At 33.3% G+C, this 15,096-nt stretch overlaps 1 protein-coding gene across 2 annotated transcripts in view; it reads left to right on the plus strand.

The window, feature by feature from the left end:
- The window catches only part of Map3k7 (mitogen-activated protein kinase kinase kinase 7), a 62,864-nt gene that overhangs the window by 31,924 nt on the left and 15,844 nt on the right, over positions 1–15,096 (plus strand). The window contains exons 10-13 of one of the 2 annotated variants that reach the window (XM_046431255.2): positions 1,227–1,357; positions 2,225–2,354; positions 4,923–5,003; positions 11,309–11,373. In XM_046431255.2, coding sequence (XP_046287211.1) covers positions 1,227–1,357; positions 2,225–2,354; positions 4,923–5,003; positions 11,309–11,373 — 407 coding nt within the window. The remainder of the gene's footprint in view (positions 1–1,226; positions 1,358–2,224; positions 2,355–4,922; positions 5,004–11,308; positions 11,374–15,096) is intronic. The other variant, XM_046431262.2, reaches the window with a different exon arrangement.

The following is a 15,096-nucleotide window of genomic DNA, read 5'->3' on the forward strand; positions in this document are numbered from 1 at the left end:
TTTCTTTGAGGAAACTGGAATAATCAGAAGAAAGCTTATACAGGCTCCCCCAGGATTCACCTACTTACCTGCATCTGTACCTATATGTATTCTGTGTTTTCTCCCATTACTGTGGCTGAACTATCCAAGTTTCTAGCCAAAGGCAAACCTTTCTGCTCAAGCCCTATATCCTATCTGCCCTTCCCCCAAATTCTCTCTGTTGTATTATCAATTTTAGCCTTTCTACTAGGATCATTTCCAGAGTAAATATGGTCTATATTTGAAATTCCTAGCTTTTTTCATCCCATTTTATCTAACAGCAATGCCAATCAGATTTCAATTATACCACTATTTCAGAACTGTTCTTGTTAAGGTGACCAGTTATTTCTATTACTAAATTTAATGATTTAATGAGTGATTTTTCATTTGATATACTTTATTATTATCTCCTTTTTCCTCTTTTTCTTTTTTTTTTTTTGGTACTAGGGTTTGAACCCAGGTATGCTTAACCACTGAGCCACATCCCCAGCCCTTTTTATATTTTATTTAGACACAGGGTCTTGCTGAGTTGCTTAGGGCCTTGCTAAATTGCTGAGGCTGGCTTTGAACTCTTGATCCTCCTGCCTCATCCTTCTGAGTTGATAGGATTACAGGCATGCACCATCTTCTTCTTACCATCACTTTCTTCATTTATTTTCTCCAAGACATTACATTAGCCTGAGTTTCATTTTAGGTCTCTGGCCATTTTGTTCTGTTTTCTTTGCTTTTTATTCCTATCTCCTCAACCTACAAATGTCATCATATCAAGGCCTCTAATCAATTTAGTTATGTCCATTTCCTTGATAACCTGTTCTAATACCAGGGCTTTATATATCATCAACTTACTGATGTTTTTCTTTATTCCATACTTGAAATTTATATTGATATATCCAGCTACTTGCTTGATATCTAATAAGAATTCAAACTTAACATTTTCGAAACTGAGTTCCTGTTACTTCATTTAAACTTACTCATCTTCTTGTTTTTTCCATCTCGGTTAATGGCCCTTAGTTATACTAACTTAGAGTGTAAACCTTAACTTATTGACTACTAGATTATTAGGCATTTTGACTCACTTTTCTGTACTATCCTTAAGTGTTATTTTTATTCATGTCTTGCCACTCGAGAAAAGTACTTTGGTTGCATGCTATTGAATGAAGCATTTGTGGTATTCTCAACCTGTGGTCATAATGTTTCTGTTTTCCTAGGCTCATTCATGGACATTGCTTCTACAAATACTAGTAATAAAAGTGACACTAATATGGAGCAAGTTCCTGCTACAAATGATACTATTAAACGCTTAGAATCAAAATTATTGAAAAATCAAGCAAAGCAACAGGTTTGTTACATTATTAAAAGTAAACTTATAGTAACCTTGCCAGTTGTCATAACATTAAACTAACTGAAATTAATTATTTGTCATCTTCTATTATATAAATACAGATTCTTCTTTTATTGGAGGGGGTTTGGGTAGCAGGGATTGAATTCAGGACACTCAGCCACTGAGCCACATCCCCAGCCCTGTTTTGTATTTTATTTAGAGACAGGGTCTCACTGAGTTGCTTAGCACCTTACTTTTGCTGAGACTGGCTTTGAACTCACAATCTTCCTGCCTCAGCCTCCCCAACTGCTGGGATTACAGATGTGTGCCACCATGCCTAGCATGACTCTTCTTCTTGAAGCAGACAAATGAGCTTAAGAAGAGAGATATAATGAGTTTCTCCTGCCATTTACTACCAAACAAGTTGTTTTCCTTTGATGACTGCTGTCTCTGCCAAGTCAACAACTCCATCCCTGTGATGACCCCCTCACTTTATTGATTGGTGCTTAAAAATGTATAGTGGACAGATTTAGGCTGCACCATCCACTTAAAGGAGTTGTCCTAAATGTGTCTTCATGCTGTTCATGTTTATTACATTGTTGACTTAAAACTATTTTAAGGAGCAATTTTTGTTCTTGTTTGCAGCATTTAATTTAACTAATAATGGGCATTTAACTCCTAACTCTAGTGACTGCCCTTTCATAAAGATAGTATCTCAGCTTGCTTTTCCTTCTTCTGTTGCTCCCTGTTTCTTCAAATTTCCCTCCTTCAGAAAAGTAGAGGATCCTTAAGAATCCCACTTGGCAATCTTCCTCCTTCAATGCTGCCCAAGATTTCTAAATCTAAACAACTTAAGTAATTCAAAATGACCTATAATTTTAACAGAGTGAATCTGGACGTTTAAGCCTGGGAGCCTCCCGTGGGAGCAGTGTGGAGAGTTTGCCCCCAACCTCCGAGGGCAAGAGGATGAGTGCTGACATGTCTGAAATAGAAGCCAGGATCGCTGCCACCACAGGTAAAAAGGAACCACAAGTCCAAAGAGGAATGAAATGTATATAATCTTTTTTGGCATAGTAATTGCAGTTGTTTTAGTGGGGTTGTCAGAGTTTGTTTGGTTTTTTTTCCCTAAGCTTTTAGCAATAACTTATATATTTATATCAAATTCCAAATGAGGAAAGTATGGCTTATAAATTTTTTGGATTATAAAATCTGTCTTCCCAATTACAAATTTTATTAAAGATAATTCTTTCTGTTCAAACATGAGCTAAAAGTCTTAAGTGATAAATTGAAATATAGCCAACTCCAGAATGTTTATAGGGATTTTGAGTGATTTTACTAGATATTTGTGTTGAACTTAGATAATAGCAAATATTTGTTTTGAAGTTAGTTAAAAAGTATATTCCGGATCTGGCTATGATTCAACTTTACTATGTGCTTCTCCTTCCTTCTAGTGGGAAAAATAGCTAAGTTGGTTGTGGTTAATTCATTTAATCATAAAATAAAAAGAGAGTAATAATTGTATTAGATCTTGAAAAACTAGCATTTAAATTCCATTTTGTCAGTTATTAAAATTATTAACCACAGAAGAACTAGTCAGCCCAAACCAATTATGTATTTTATTACCCAAGTAAACTGACAACTTTCTTTTCTAACCAGGTTTCATTTTACTAATACTTATTTAATTTGGGATTTTTTGGTTTTGTTTTTTTTTTCTCCTGATTTTTCCCATGGTAGAGGGGAGCTGATTACAAAAAGTAAACACATTTTTTTGTGGAGAATGTGAAAATGTAAACAAAAACCTATGTAATTATCCTATTAAGAAATAAACACTATATTTTTGTGTAGTTACCTCTAGTCTTTTAACTTAGAATACATATAACTGTGTGTTTTCCATGTATTTTTACATATATATTTTTTAACTTAGCTAACTAGGTTTTATTTTTTTAGGTCTTTCCATTTTTTTTTTTTTCTGAATAGAATATTCTTATTGTATGTAAAGCTCTTTTCAGAAAGAAGTAGTCCAGATGAACCATCTTACTATATACTTGTCTTCAATTCATCATGATAACTGATTCAGTTAGTACTAGACTCCATTAGGTACACAACAGAGTATCCAAAATAATAGTGTCCATAATACATAAGCCTTGTTTTTCATACATAAACAAGTTTAGAGGTAGTCTCCGTGATTATCAGGAAGCTGGTCTTCCTTTCTCTCTCCTTTATTAGCCTGTTATATAGCTTCTGTTCTCAAGGTTACCTTATGGTCCAAAATGGTTATTATAATTTCAGTCATCACTTCTACATTCCAGACAGCAGGAAGGAAGAATCAGGGAAGGATGAAAGGGCAGCCAACCTTTTTAAAGGAGCTTTCTACAACAATTTTCACAAAGATGTCATTGGCCAGAGTAACATAGTGGTCCGATGCTCACACATAGCTTCTAGTGAAGAAGGGATCTGGGGTCATTTATCTGGGAATATTGCTATCTTAATTAAAGTCAGAGCTCTGTTGCCAAGAAAGAAGGAAAAAGAGAGATTGGCAGGGAACTAATAGTCTTTGTAGAAACAATCAAGCTGCGTTTAGGTCACCAACCACTGACAAGCCATAAGTCAAAAGTATTATTGTGGAATGGGCTTGATGAACTCTGCCCACAGAGACATACCCCCACATTTTGGGTGGGGGGACCTTTTTCAGTTCAGGGATTGTCAAGATATTTTACCCAGGATTGATTATACCCTAAAACAGAAAGTAGTGTTGTCATAATAGTTTCATGCTGGTGTTATTTTTCTGGTCAAGAATTAGAATATAATTATTCTTCATAGAAATGATATTTCGCTAGGTTAAGGATAACCATGTACTTTAAAATTACCCTATCCTACCCTGCCTAAATGTAGGACAAATACTATTGTACATCCTTTGAATTTTACATAATTTTAAATTTTTAGTGAATTGTCTTAGTTTGAAGGTTTATACTACAACTTCTTACAACCTTCATGTTTAGCAGGAATATATCCTAAACTTTGGAAATCGTAGTTTCAGTTTATTAGATATATGTGTAAGTATTTATAATTAGGAAAGCATATACATTGCATACTTTGATTCTATATTTATTAATTACTGAATTTTACTTTATAGTGCACATCAGGAAAATACCTAATTTGAAACTATATTTCTGTGTTTGTGTAATTAAAAGAAATATGGTAGCTTATTTCTTATTAACTCCTTTTTCCTTCCTACCTTCCCTCCCCTGCCCTCATCGCATATCATTGGTTTCACATAGATAGATTATTTCTGTGAACACATTTGAAATTTAGTTTCTTCATTACCCTGCAGCTTTGTCTGTGTCTCTTTTTTTTCCCTTGCTAATTAAAACCAGTGTGTGAAACTTCTTGTATTGTTAGTTGTTTGCTCTGTAATCATGCCTTTTCTAAGCATGGATGAATAGTTAGATAGTTCTGCATGCCCACATGCATGAAATGTTATTAACATAATTATATGAGAATTATTCTGTTTTTGTAGTTAATCATTTTCTGTGTTACTATTTGTGGTTGTTTGCATGTATACTGTGTATATGTGTTTTTGCAGCCTATTCCAAGCCCAAACGGGGCCACCGTAAAACCGCTTCATTTGGCAACATTCTGGATGTCCCTGAGATCGTCATATCAGGTATCATAGACCACCTGAGTTGGTCTAATAGCTATGGAACCGGAATAATGATCCCTGGTACTTTTTAAATGCTTCTTGCTCCAATTTTTAGGACATAAAAATTGATACCTTGCATGCAGTAATTAGGAAGAGAGATTCAAAACTCTACACAATTGTACTGAAATGGGCAACGCCCCCACCTCTCATAGCCAGGATAAAATAAAAGGGAAAGTAAATCTTTTCACAGAATGGAGAATACCAACCAAGAATTCTGCCAACTTCCTCTTATTTGGGAAATGAATATATGAACTCAACTCAGACCTTTTTTGCACCCAGCAGAAAAGGAAACAACTTGAATTTTTTGTTGTCCTGGGTTCCTTTCCTCCTCAAGTTACTACTTTTGAGGCTACCTCTAGTCTTTCTGTTCCAGCCTCTTTTTGTTGGCAACAAATTAATATGAAGTTGAGAGAAGAGAGTTGCCAAATACATTTTGTCTTAACACAGAAAACAGAAACAAAGTAAAACAAAGGAAGATTTGCTGTTCTGCAGAGTATCTTGCCCCCCCCCCCCAAAAAAAGTAAAACAAAGGCTAGTTCTGGTTCTTTAATCAGGAAGACCTTACAAATTACCTGTTTTTGTACCTAATTGATGTCAGATTGGTAAAATACTTTAATATCTTGTAGTCATTTCATAGAGAAATATGAATTACCATTTCTAATTCAAGCTTAAATGGCATATTGACCTTCAGTATTGACTAATATATATGTTAATTTTTATCAAAATTATCCTTTACCCCTCTACTATAGGCTTTTCTTTCACCTCTGTCCCTGAATTTTGATAAAGAGTTGCACAGTATTCCTTACAGTATTATGTATGTGATTTGCATGAAAGCAGTCTGTACTTTGCCTGTGATTGTGCTTTCAGCAAAAGTGCTTATATTGTAGTTGTAGTGATTGATTTTACCTCTGAACTGAAAACTCTGTAAGGATAGAGACTGAGTCTCTGTTAGTTGTTATCAATTATATCAGTAATAGTTGGCTCACTTCTTCACATATTGAACATAGTGTTTAAATAGATAGGTGTTTATTAGATAAAGAAAGAAACCATATTGATCATGTCCAGAAACTAGGAACTAGGATACAAAAATATAAATTATACAATTTGGGGCCATTTTGTCTATATAAAATTATTTTATATTTTCACTAGTTACTAAAGCAGTTTCTTATTTTACAACATCACTATTTGTTGTTCAAAGAAAAGCATTAATTCATGTCTTACATAGTAATTTTTCATTGAATCAGGAATGCTTTATAATTAAAGTATTTGTGATCATTTTACTTCCATGCTGAAAGATATATTTATGAAGGAATAATACTCTGGTGAAAGAAGGGGTAGCATTTAAACATACGTACTACTGAGTTGTGATTACCTTAAATGTGTAAGAAAATAAAACATTTAGACAAACAGCAATACAATCAATTAGGTTTTATGGATAAACATTAAGAACTGTGTGTGTGTATGTTTAGTAATGCAGCTATTACTATACAAGATTAGGGAAGATGAAAGGAAGCGAAAAGAATAATAGCTTATGTTTTAGTCAGCTTTTTTGCTACTGTGACCAAATGGCCCTACCAGCACAACTGTAGAGGAGGAAGAGTTTATTTGAGGGCTCATGGTTTCAGAGGTCTCAATTCATAGACAGCTGACTCAGTTCCTCAGGGCTCCAGGTGAGACAGGAACAACATGGAAGAAGAGTATGGCAGAGGAAAGCGGTACATGGTGATCAGGAAGCACAGAGAATCCACTCGCCAGATACAAACATATACCCAAAGCCACACCCACCCCAATTCCCATCTCCTCCAGTCACACCCTACCATTTCAGTTACCACTCTGTTAATCCCTGTCAGGGGATTAAGTCACTGATTGGGTTAAGACTCTTACGACTCAATTGTTTCTCCTCTGAACCTTCTTGCATTGTCTCATAGGTGAACTTTTGGAGAATACCTCACATTCAAACCATAACAGTTGACAACTGGCAAGAGTTACTGGCTTTTAAGTAATAGAGGCCAGGGATGCTTACTAAACATCCTATAACATACCACTCAGGTCCCACAACAAAGAATTAGCCAGTTTGAAAAGTTAACAGTGCTGAAACTGAGAAACCCTGGTTAGATGCTCTTTGTAATGTACAAAGTAGATTAAAGTGCATCATCTTAATTGACCTTCATTTAGCCTTATTAGCGGTGAAGTTAGCAGGTGAATTTATAGCCATTTTTCAAAGAACTTAGATCTAATGTTGGTTTTCCCAGAGTTACACAGCAGCTAGGACCCCAGCCCTCATGTTCCCACCACATGCATCTTCACTCCCACTCTAATATTAAATTTGTTACACATAATTTATACAAGCTTGATTGCTATTATAAAATTAAATTCTAAAATATGATTCATAAAAGTAAAACTTTCCAAATACTGAAATTATAATTATAAGAATGAATATGTGAAAATTTTTGAGTCTGTGTTGGAGAATACCTCACATCCAAACCATAACAGTTGAAATATATAAAATATTTTGCCTAGTTCCCTGAAAAGCCTGAATTTAATTGTTATTTATTGTTTACAGTACCATTCTTAGAAATGAAAAGAAATTTTAGATTATGATTTCAGTTGGATTTAGATCTCTTAACCTAAACAGATTTAATGAGTATTTACTTTTCAATTTCAGGTAAGGACATTAGGCTATACTCTTGGTTTGTTTGTTTTTAATAGAGAGTGAGATAAAGTAGTAAAGTGAAATAAGTAGAATATGAAAAGACTGAAACATATTTAACAGAAGAGTGGATGGGTAGTTAGGTTTCTGATGCTTTTATACTTTTGCTTTTCTCTGGGAGTTTCAAATATTTTAGGTATTCGCAAACCGATTGACTTACTTTGTAGAGTCCCGGTTAGAGGTAGGCAGATACTCTTCAGAGGCACACCTAGACATTATTTTGCTTGCTTTACCAAGATGAGAATATAACCTTTCTAAAACTAAATTTGGTTGAAGAAATAATGGATATTAATGTTTGTAAACATTCTTTTTAACTGGATAAATTATTAAATATATCCTTCTAAATAATGCAGCACTAATATGAAGAGACAGTTGAATACAAAGAATTGAGTTTTTCTAAATCTGGCATATTCATACAAGGTATCTGCAAGCACAGATAAGTGTCATTAATTATTGTAAAGGTAGTGTCATTAGCAGATGTAAACTTTTGATTAGGGATGCTGGGGCCCAAGAGGAACTAAGATATCTATGCCTATTTCTGTCACTTATTCCCACCATACTTTTAAAGTATTTTTGTGTATTATGACTAATAAAGAAGTTAATTTTACATTGAATATTTAGGAGTCCATCCACTATATTGTAGTCTACCAAGATTATTTTTTATAATATTAAAAAAATTTAGCATAATCTGGTTTATTAGAAGGCACAATTCAGCAGGAAGTAATAATTGCTCTCATTTGATAGGAGAATTTAAAAATTTAAAATTTAAAAACAAAACTGAAAAACCTACCTGAAAGGTCTAAGGGAAGAGGCAGAACTTGCTAAAAGTAGTTTAAGAATATGAAATTTGTGGTAGCTTAAATAAGAATACATTTTAAATCACATATTCAGTTTACCATGAAACAGGAATTTAATACTGCAATATATGATGCTATATAAAATTTTTAATCATTTTACACATCAGAATAACATCCTATAATTTATAATATTCTAATTTAAGAACCTTAAATTTCCCCAAATTTTGGTTAAGAGAAGTCTTCACGCAAATATTGTTTTTTAAGTGAAGAGGGTCATCAGGAACTTTGAAAAAAAATGAGTATAGTTAAAGGGATGGAAATCTGTGAACATATTTAAACCAGTAAGAAAAACTACAGAAGTGGTCTGCCTAGGACTTAAGCTGGCAGTCTCCAGAAGAATTCTAGGATGACTTGCTTAGGAATGCAATTATATTTAAAAGAGAAACTTCTTCGAAGAGGTGGATTTTGACTTAAAAACATAACTATGAAAACAACTGACCTATAAACTGCTTATTGTTTATAGCTGCCTCCCTTTTGATTTGAGGATGGGGAGTAGGCAAAGGTATGTAGCATGAGTTGGCCTCATGATGTATTCCTTCTGTTGCTCTTACTTAGGAAAAGTCATTCTAAAATATGTATATAGTTTTTCTCTATCATAAGTAAAGAAAGTTTCAGAATTGATCACAGAATGAAATACTCCATCATATGTGGGTTTTAGATTCCTTAATCGAGTGTCTGTTTATATCATGTTGCTCATTTCTTCTACTTTTTTTTTTGTTTGCACTATTTGTAATACAGGTATGCACATATCAAAAAACTATAGAAAAATGTACAACGAGTGCATTTCTGAATCATTCAGTTGCAAAATATTCAGAATCCAAATGTTCTGCAAACACATGCAGTGATTTTCATTTGCAGTACTATGAGATTGATTTTTGTATTCATATTTCTAAATTATGACTTAAACTTAATATTGGAGCAACAAGTATTTGTTGATTGCAGTCCTTTTTTGCTTTGTCTGAACTATTTGCCAGGTGGTTTCTGCCATGCTTATGCTAATTAAAATGCATCATCTGATATTGCTTGCTTTAACTCATGCTGTAGCTTGGAGGATTTCTCATTTAATGGTATTTGTTACTGTCTGCTCTTCTTTACCCTGTTTCCTTAAGTTTTTACTCCTTTTCCTCCTACCCCCCACATAGACTCCAGTTCATTTTTGTTGTTATTGCAGTGATGGTGATGTAATAGTTTATAGACACATGTGCAGGATGGTTCCTCAGATTCACAAATGTTGCTGATCTGAAAAGAGAATTCCAGATACTTTTACAAGCTTGTCTCATCTATTGCTAATTTTAGAATGAGTGTGTTGAATGAAATGTGCCTAAAATTGCTTATTAGTCATCATGATGGGACTCCTTCTTGTCCTTGGAAACAGGGATAGTTAAAAGTATTCATAAAAATATCTTGGTATGCCTGGTTCAATAAATACACAGTTCGTTTTAATTTGTACTGGAAAGTTGGGACTTCTGTGAATAAATTGAAATTTGAAGTAAATTTGAATTCATATTATGCAAAGAAGTCTAAGATGTAAGAAAGAAATGATTTAGACTTTCAGAAGTTGCTATAAATTTGAATTTTTATGTTCACTACACATATTATTGCATTAAACATTCTTATTCCATCGTAAGGTCCGTTTGATTTATATGCAAAACAATAATGAGGTCACATGGCTTAAGCTGTCAAATTATGTTGATTAGTTTAAGAGGATTTTTTAAACTCAGAATCATAAAAATATGAAATTTAAAAAATGAATTTTTTGCTAATTGGGCCACAGCTATTAGAGTGCATGTTATGAGTACTGCCCACTAGTTAAAAAATTACATAATATAGCTGTCAGAGTCAAAAGAATTTTGAGTATTGTGTCAGCTGTTATGCATGGTATTTTGGTGTTTCCTTTTAGACAGCTGATCTCTCATCTTAGAAGATACTGTATAAACAACCCTGTTCCCTGAGTGACACTATTGCTCAATTCATTCCATTTTGCTAAAGACTTAAATTTGTAGCATTCTTTTTTATTTTTTATTAAATAAAGCAGGAGATATATATATATATACACATATATTGCAGCACATTTCAACAATATATATTTGAGAGTGAAATAAGAAGTAAATTTATCTCCAGGAGGAAATTGAGTTGATATTCACAAATAACAAATTACTGGATTCTGACAAACATTAATAGGATTAAGTGTGACTCGGTATAATAAATTTAAGCCTAAGCATCCATTTAGGCCCTGTAACAAGGTACTGGTGCCCATTAAAGTCAGTTGTGTTGTGTCTTACAACATGCTAGCTGTCTTGCTGTAAAAAACTGTAACGTAAGGACCTTGAAATAGATGCCGTCATCAGCTCCAGCCCCCCGGCATTCATCTATTTAAACACTTGACAAAAGATGGTGGAAGAGAGTTCATCAGCTATTCATGTGGTCGGAATGGTTATTGTATTAGGACATATTCTGTTGTAAGCCAGCAACTTTTGAGTTAAAACATTGCAGCTGTTTCTCTTCCTTTCCTTACATATCCATCTATCTCCCTCTCTCCCTCTTTTCTCTCTCACACACAATAAACTCACTTTTCTTTTTTCCCATAAACATTTTGTTTAGATCCAAGGAGCAACAGATGGAAACATCCTGCTATAGCAGTTATACCCTTATTAACCTATTTGAATAGCTTCCATTATTTTACTTTTTTTATTTTTTAAAAGGTAACGGGCAACCAAGACGTAGATCCATCCAAGACTTGACTGTTACTGGAACAGAGCCTGGTCAGGTAAGACTTAACATTCAAATTCTTTGTCTTTGAAAAATGATAGGCAGAAATCAAGCATTAACTATAATATACTCTTCAAAAGTGGTTTTGTGAATTGACCCAAAATTGTGGTTCAGAAGTTCATTGACATGAACTTAAATATTCAAAAAGCATAGATTCTGTTGTTAATTTAACTGGAAGGATAACTTTCTAAAGTAAGTTTAAACTGAATGAGAAAGTAAATTGTTCAGTATTTCTCTATGTATATGATTTTTATATACATTTTAATAAAGAAATATTCAGTTGTATAATTAATAATTTGTCATTATCATAATACTCTAAAGTGAATCACCAGTGTTACCTCCTTTTTATCAATGAGAGGAGTAAGTAGTTCCCCAATAAGATGCCTTTCTTCTGGGGCCACACAGGACATTGGCATGTGTTTTAATGTAGCATATCCACTGCACTTGTATTTTTGTGAAATATCCTTAAGACAAATATTTAGCAAGCAGTTGGATACACTCCAGAAAGGCATTTATTCCAGTTGTCAAGGTTTTTATTTATATTTCTAGATGTTCTTCTAACCACCCATAATGTTGTTATCACTTCTTTTTTGTAGATAGTCCAGAAAGTGCTATTATTAAACCATTACTGACTAATATAGTGTCTTAACCAACCAGGTATATATAAAAGTAGATCAATCATTAGTTTTTTTGTTATTCAGGTTAATGTACCTAACATATATAATTTATATAACATTCTCTAAAATGATTGAGAACTGATTATGAGATGTGTTGTTGTTGTTTTGTTTTCATTTATACTGAAATAAATTTTGTAAGTACAGCATGCATGTGAAGTAATAAAACTATCACATGATCCGTATTCATGTAAAATTTTAGCATTCTATATTATAAAGAATGTGATTTAATTTGTGATAATTTGTATTAGTATTTTACATCCTGAAAAGTTATTTTATTTCATTTTTATAAAAGACTATAAATGTTAGAGATTCTTTGTATTCATTAATAAAATTTGAAAGCCCTGTATTACCATCATCTTAACTAACTTAACAAAAAATAATTTGAGATATTTAATAAGTATCTTTGATTCTCATTTATCTAGAAATATTTTTATTATACAACTCATTGATTACATGCACATGTACACATATGTTCTTAAAATATACAGACACATTTACTGTATGTTTTATGATATTAGTAACTCTAGATCTTTATTCCTCTTATTCAACAGTAAATTTTTTGGTAAATTTTTTTTTGTGAGGCCCTGGAACTTTTGACTAAAATTTTCCCTTTTTCTTTCCCTCAAATACTTAAAAGCTTTAGTAACAGATAGTTTGACATCTGGTACTTGCTTTGATTCTGGAGAAGCTTGATGAGCTCAGCCTTTTAAGCTCTGTTTACTATTGCTATTGATATTCCAGTTATGAGAACCTCTAGCCAAGTGCTCTCCCTTTGACTAGGAATGAGAAGCCTGCTCTAAGAGACACAAGCAGTGGCTGCTAGTGTGCATGCTTTTCTGTGGACTCTGGAGAAAGGGCATTGCTTTAATTCAGGACTGTTCTCTTTACACCAAGTCTTACTCATTTTCTCATAAGTTCTATATAACTTGTAATCGTGGTTATTAACTCTTTAATTTATAATGATGCTTTCAGGAACTAAGGCAGACTGATTGTGGGACAGTCATTTGCTTGATTTGTCATAGACTATTCTAAAAGATTTGGGTAAGGGAAAGTTTTATATGACTGTAACTTCTGTTCTAAAACAGTTGGTGTGCAACCATTATACAGCCAGTTTCTAAAACTGATCCACTCTTTCAAAATTACTTAAACATTATAACCTTAAAATGCCTAATGTCCCTTTTGGAATAAACTGACAAACAGTAACCCTAATATATGATGAAAACATTTTCCCCTGAAAAATACGTGATAAATGACCACTAAATTGAACTTTTAAAAATTACTGGTAAATACTCATTATTTGAAGGACAAAAGTATTCATAATGTGGATTCCTAATACTTTGAAGGTATAGTTCTTTCCTGGTAAAGCAGTGATAAGCTGGTTTTTCTGTTTTAGTTTTTGCTTTGTTTTTTTTCTGGCCATGGAAATTGATAAACAGCATGAAGAAAAGAATTTTGTCTACCTAGTACATCATCAGAGAGAAAGAATTTACTGATAAAAGTTAACATTACATGTCATTAAAAAAAGTGAACCAACCAAAGTTTATTACTTTGGCTCTTGACTTAAGATACAATCTCAATAAAATGACTTACACTTTTCACCTGTAAACTAGAATTGGTTGTGAGAGAAATAGTGAGCAAAAAAACTTTTTAACTAAAGGCAGCAAGGTAAGCATATGTATTAAAGGTTGTCTCTTTGCAATGTACAACTTACTTTTAACCATGGTTTGCAGTTAATTCAGGACATTTATTAAACACTTACAATGGGTATGGCCCTCCTAGAGGCTTTGAGAAAGACAAAAGAAACCCTAGATATCCAAGAACTGATCTGACACTGAGGTGTCAGTATTGTTAGAAGTTGTTCCGACTCTCACAGTTGTCTATATTATTACGTATGAGACATCATCTTCTAGACCCCAACATCAAACAAGGCTATGCTGAGACCATGGTAAAATGAGACAAAACAAGCCCAGTTTATAATGTTGTCTAAACACAGACAAAAAATAATTCGATGCCACCCACAAAATACCAAACATTGCCCTCTTCCACCTAATATGAGTGCTACTTTACTATTTTACTTCATTCTGGTCTGCCTTCCTTATAGAATTGGCACTCCTGTTGATAGCAGCCACTCTACAGTGAACCTCAACTTCCTTAGAGCCTCCCCAAAATCACTCACCTAAAGGCTAAATTCTATAAAAGTTTCTTTGTAAAACCCTCTTACTGACTGACACACACCATGGTACCATATGATAAGTCGTCTTCACAGCAACAAATATTAAACCCAACTCTTAACACAGCAGATTGGTTCTGGTCGTCTTTGGCTGGGGTACACTGACAATACCAATAAAGCCCAGTCCTCAGGGAGCTTTTAGGGCACATCAAACTTATCTGATCAATTGTCTTATGAAAAAAAACTATAGTAATAATAGCTTCCCTTTGTTATACACTAACTTTGTACCAGGCAAGCCCTTATAAAAGGCTTAAGATCAATCTCAATAAAATGACTTTTTACCTGTAAACTGGAGTTATATATTATAATAAGTATATATTGTCTAAATCTTAACCCTATATAGAGTAGATATTTTTTTATTGCTTGATTTGCAGGTAGCTAAACTAAGGATTGGAGAAACTTAGAACCTAAGTCTCAATCTTGCTGCTGTTAACTTGTTATAACCAGGTGTTAATGCAAATTTGATTCATGGCCCAAAAACTCTGCTCTTGATCATTCTATCTTTCATATAAAACTGGATGTAATTTGTGTTAGAGTAATCTTAGTAAATGTTAAAAGTTTTGGTTTCTGATAGTCTGCATCATCATTATTTAAATAGTTTTCAGTGATGAGTTCTAACATACATTGAGCAAGGCTAAACTGTAATATTTGTTATGATAATAAGTTTGAACAGAAGACTGCGCAAATTTATTTTTTATACATTTGTGTGAGCCTTTCTGTGTTTCGCTAAAATTATCTGTTCTTGAGAATGCCTACATGCCCCATTTGGAATTCTATCCATTGTAGATCTATATTAGAGATTTCTCTTGGAGAG

Source organism: Marmota monax, unplaced genomic scaffold, assembly GCF_021218885.2.
Source record: "Marmota monax isolate L192 unplaced genomic scaffold, Marmota_monax_Labrador192_F-V1.1 WCK01_AAM20220418_F8-fsc00013, whole genome shotgun sequence".
NCBI lineage: Eukaryota > Metazoa > Chordata > Mammalia > Rodentia > Sciuridae > Marmota > Marmota monax.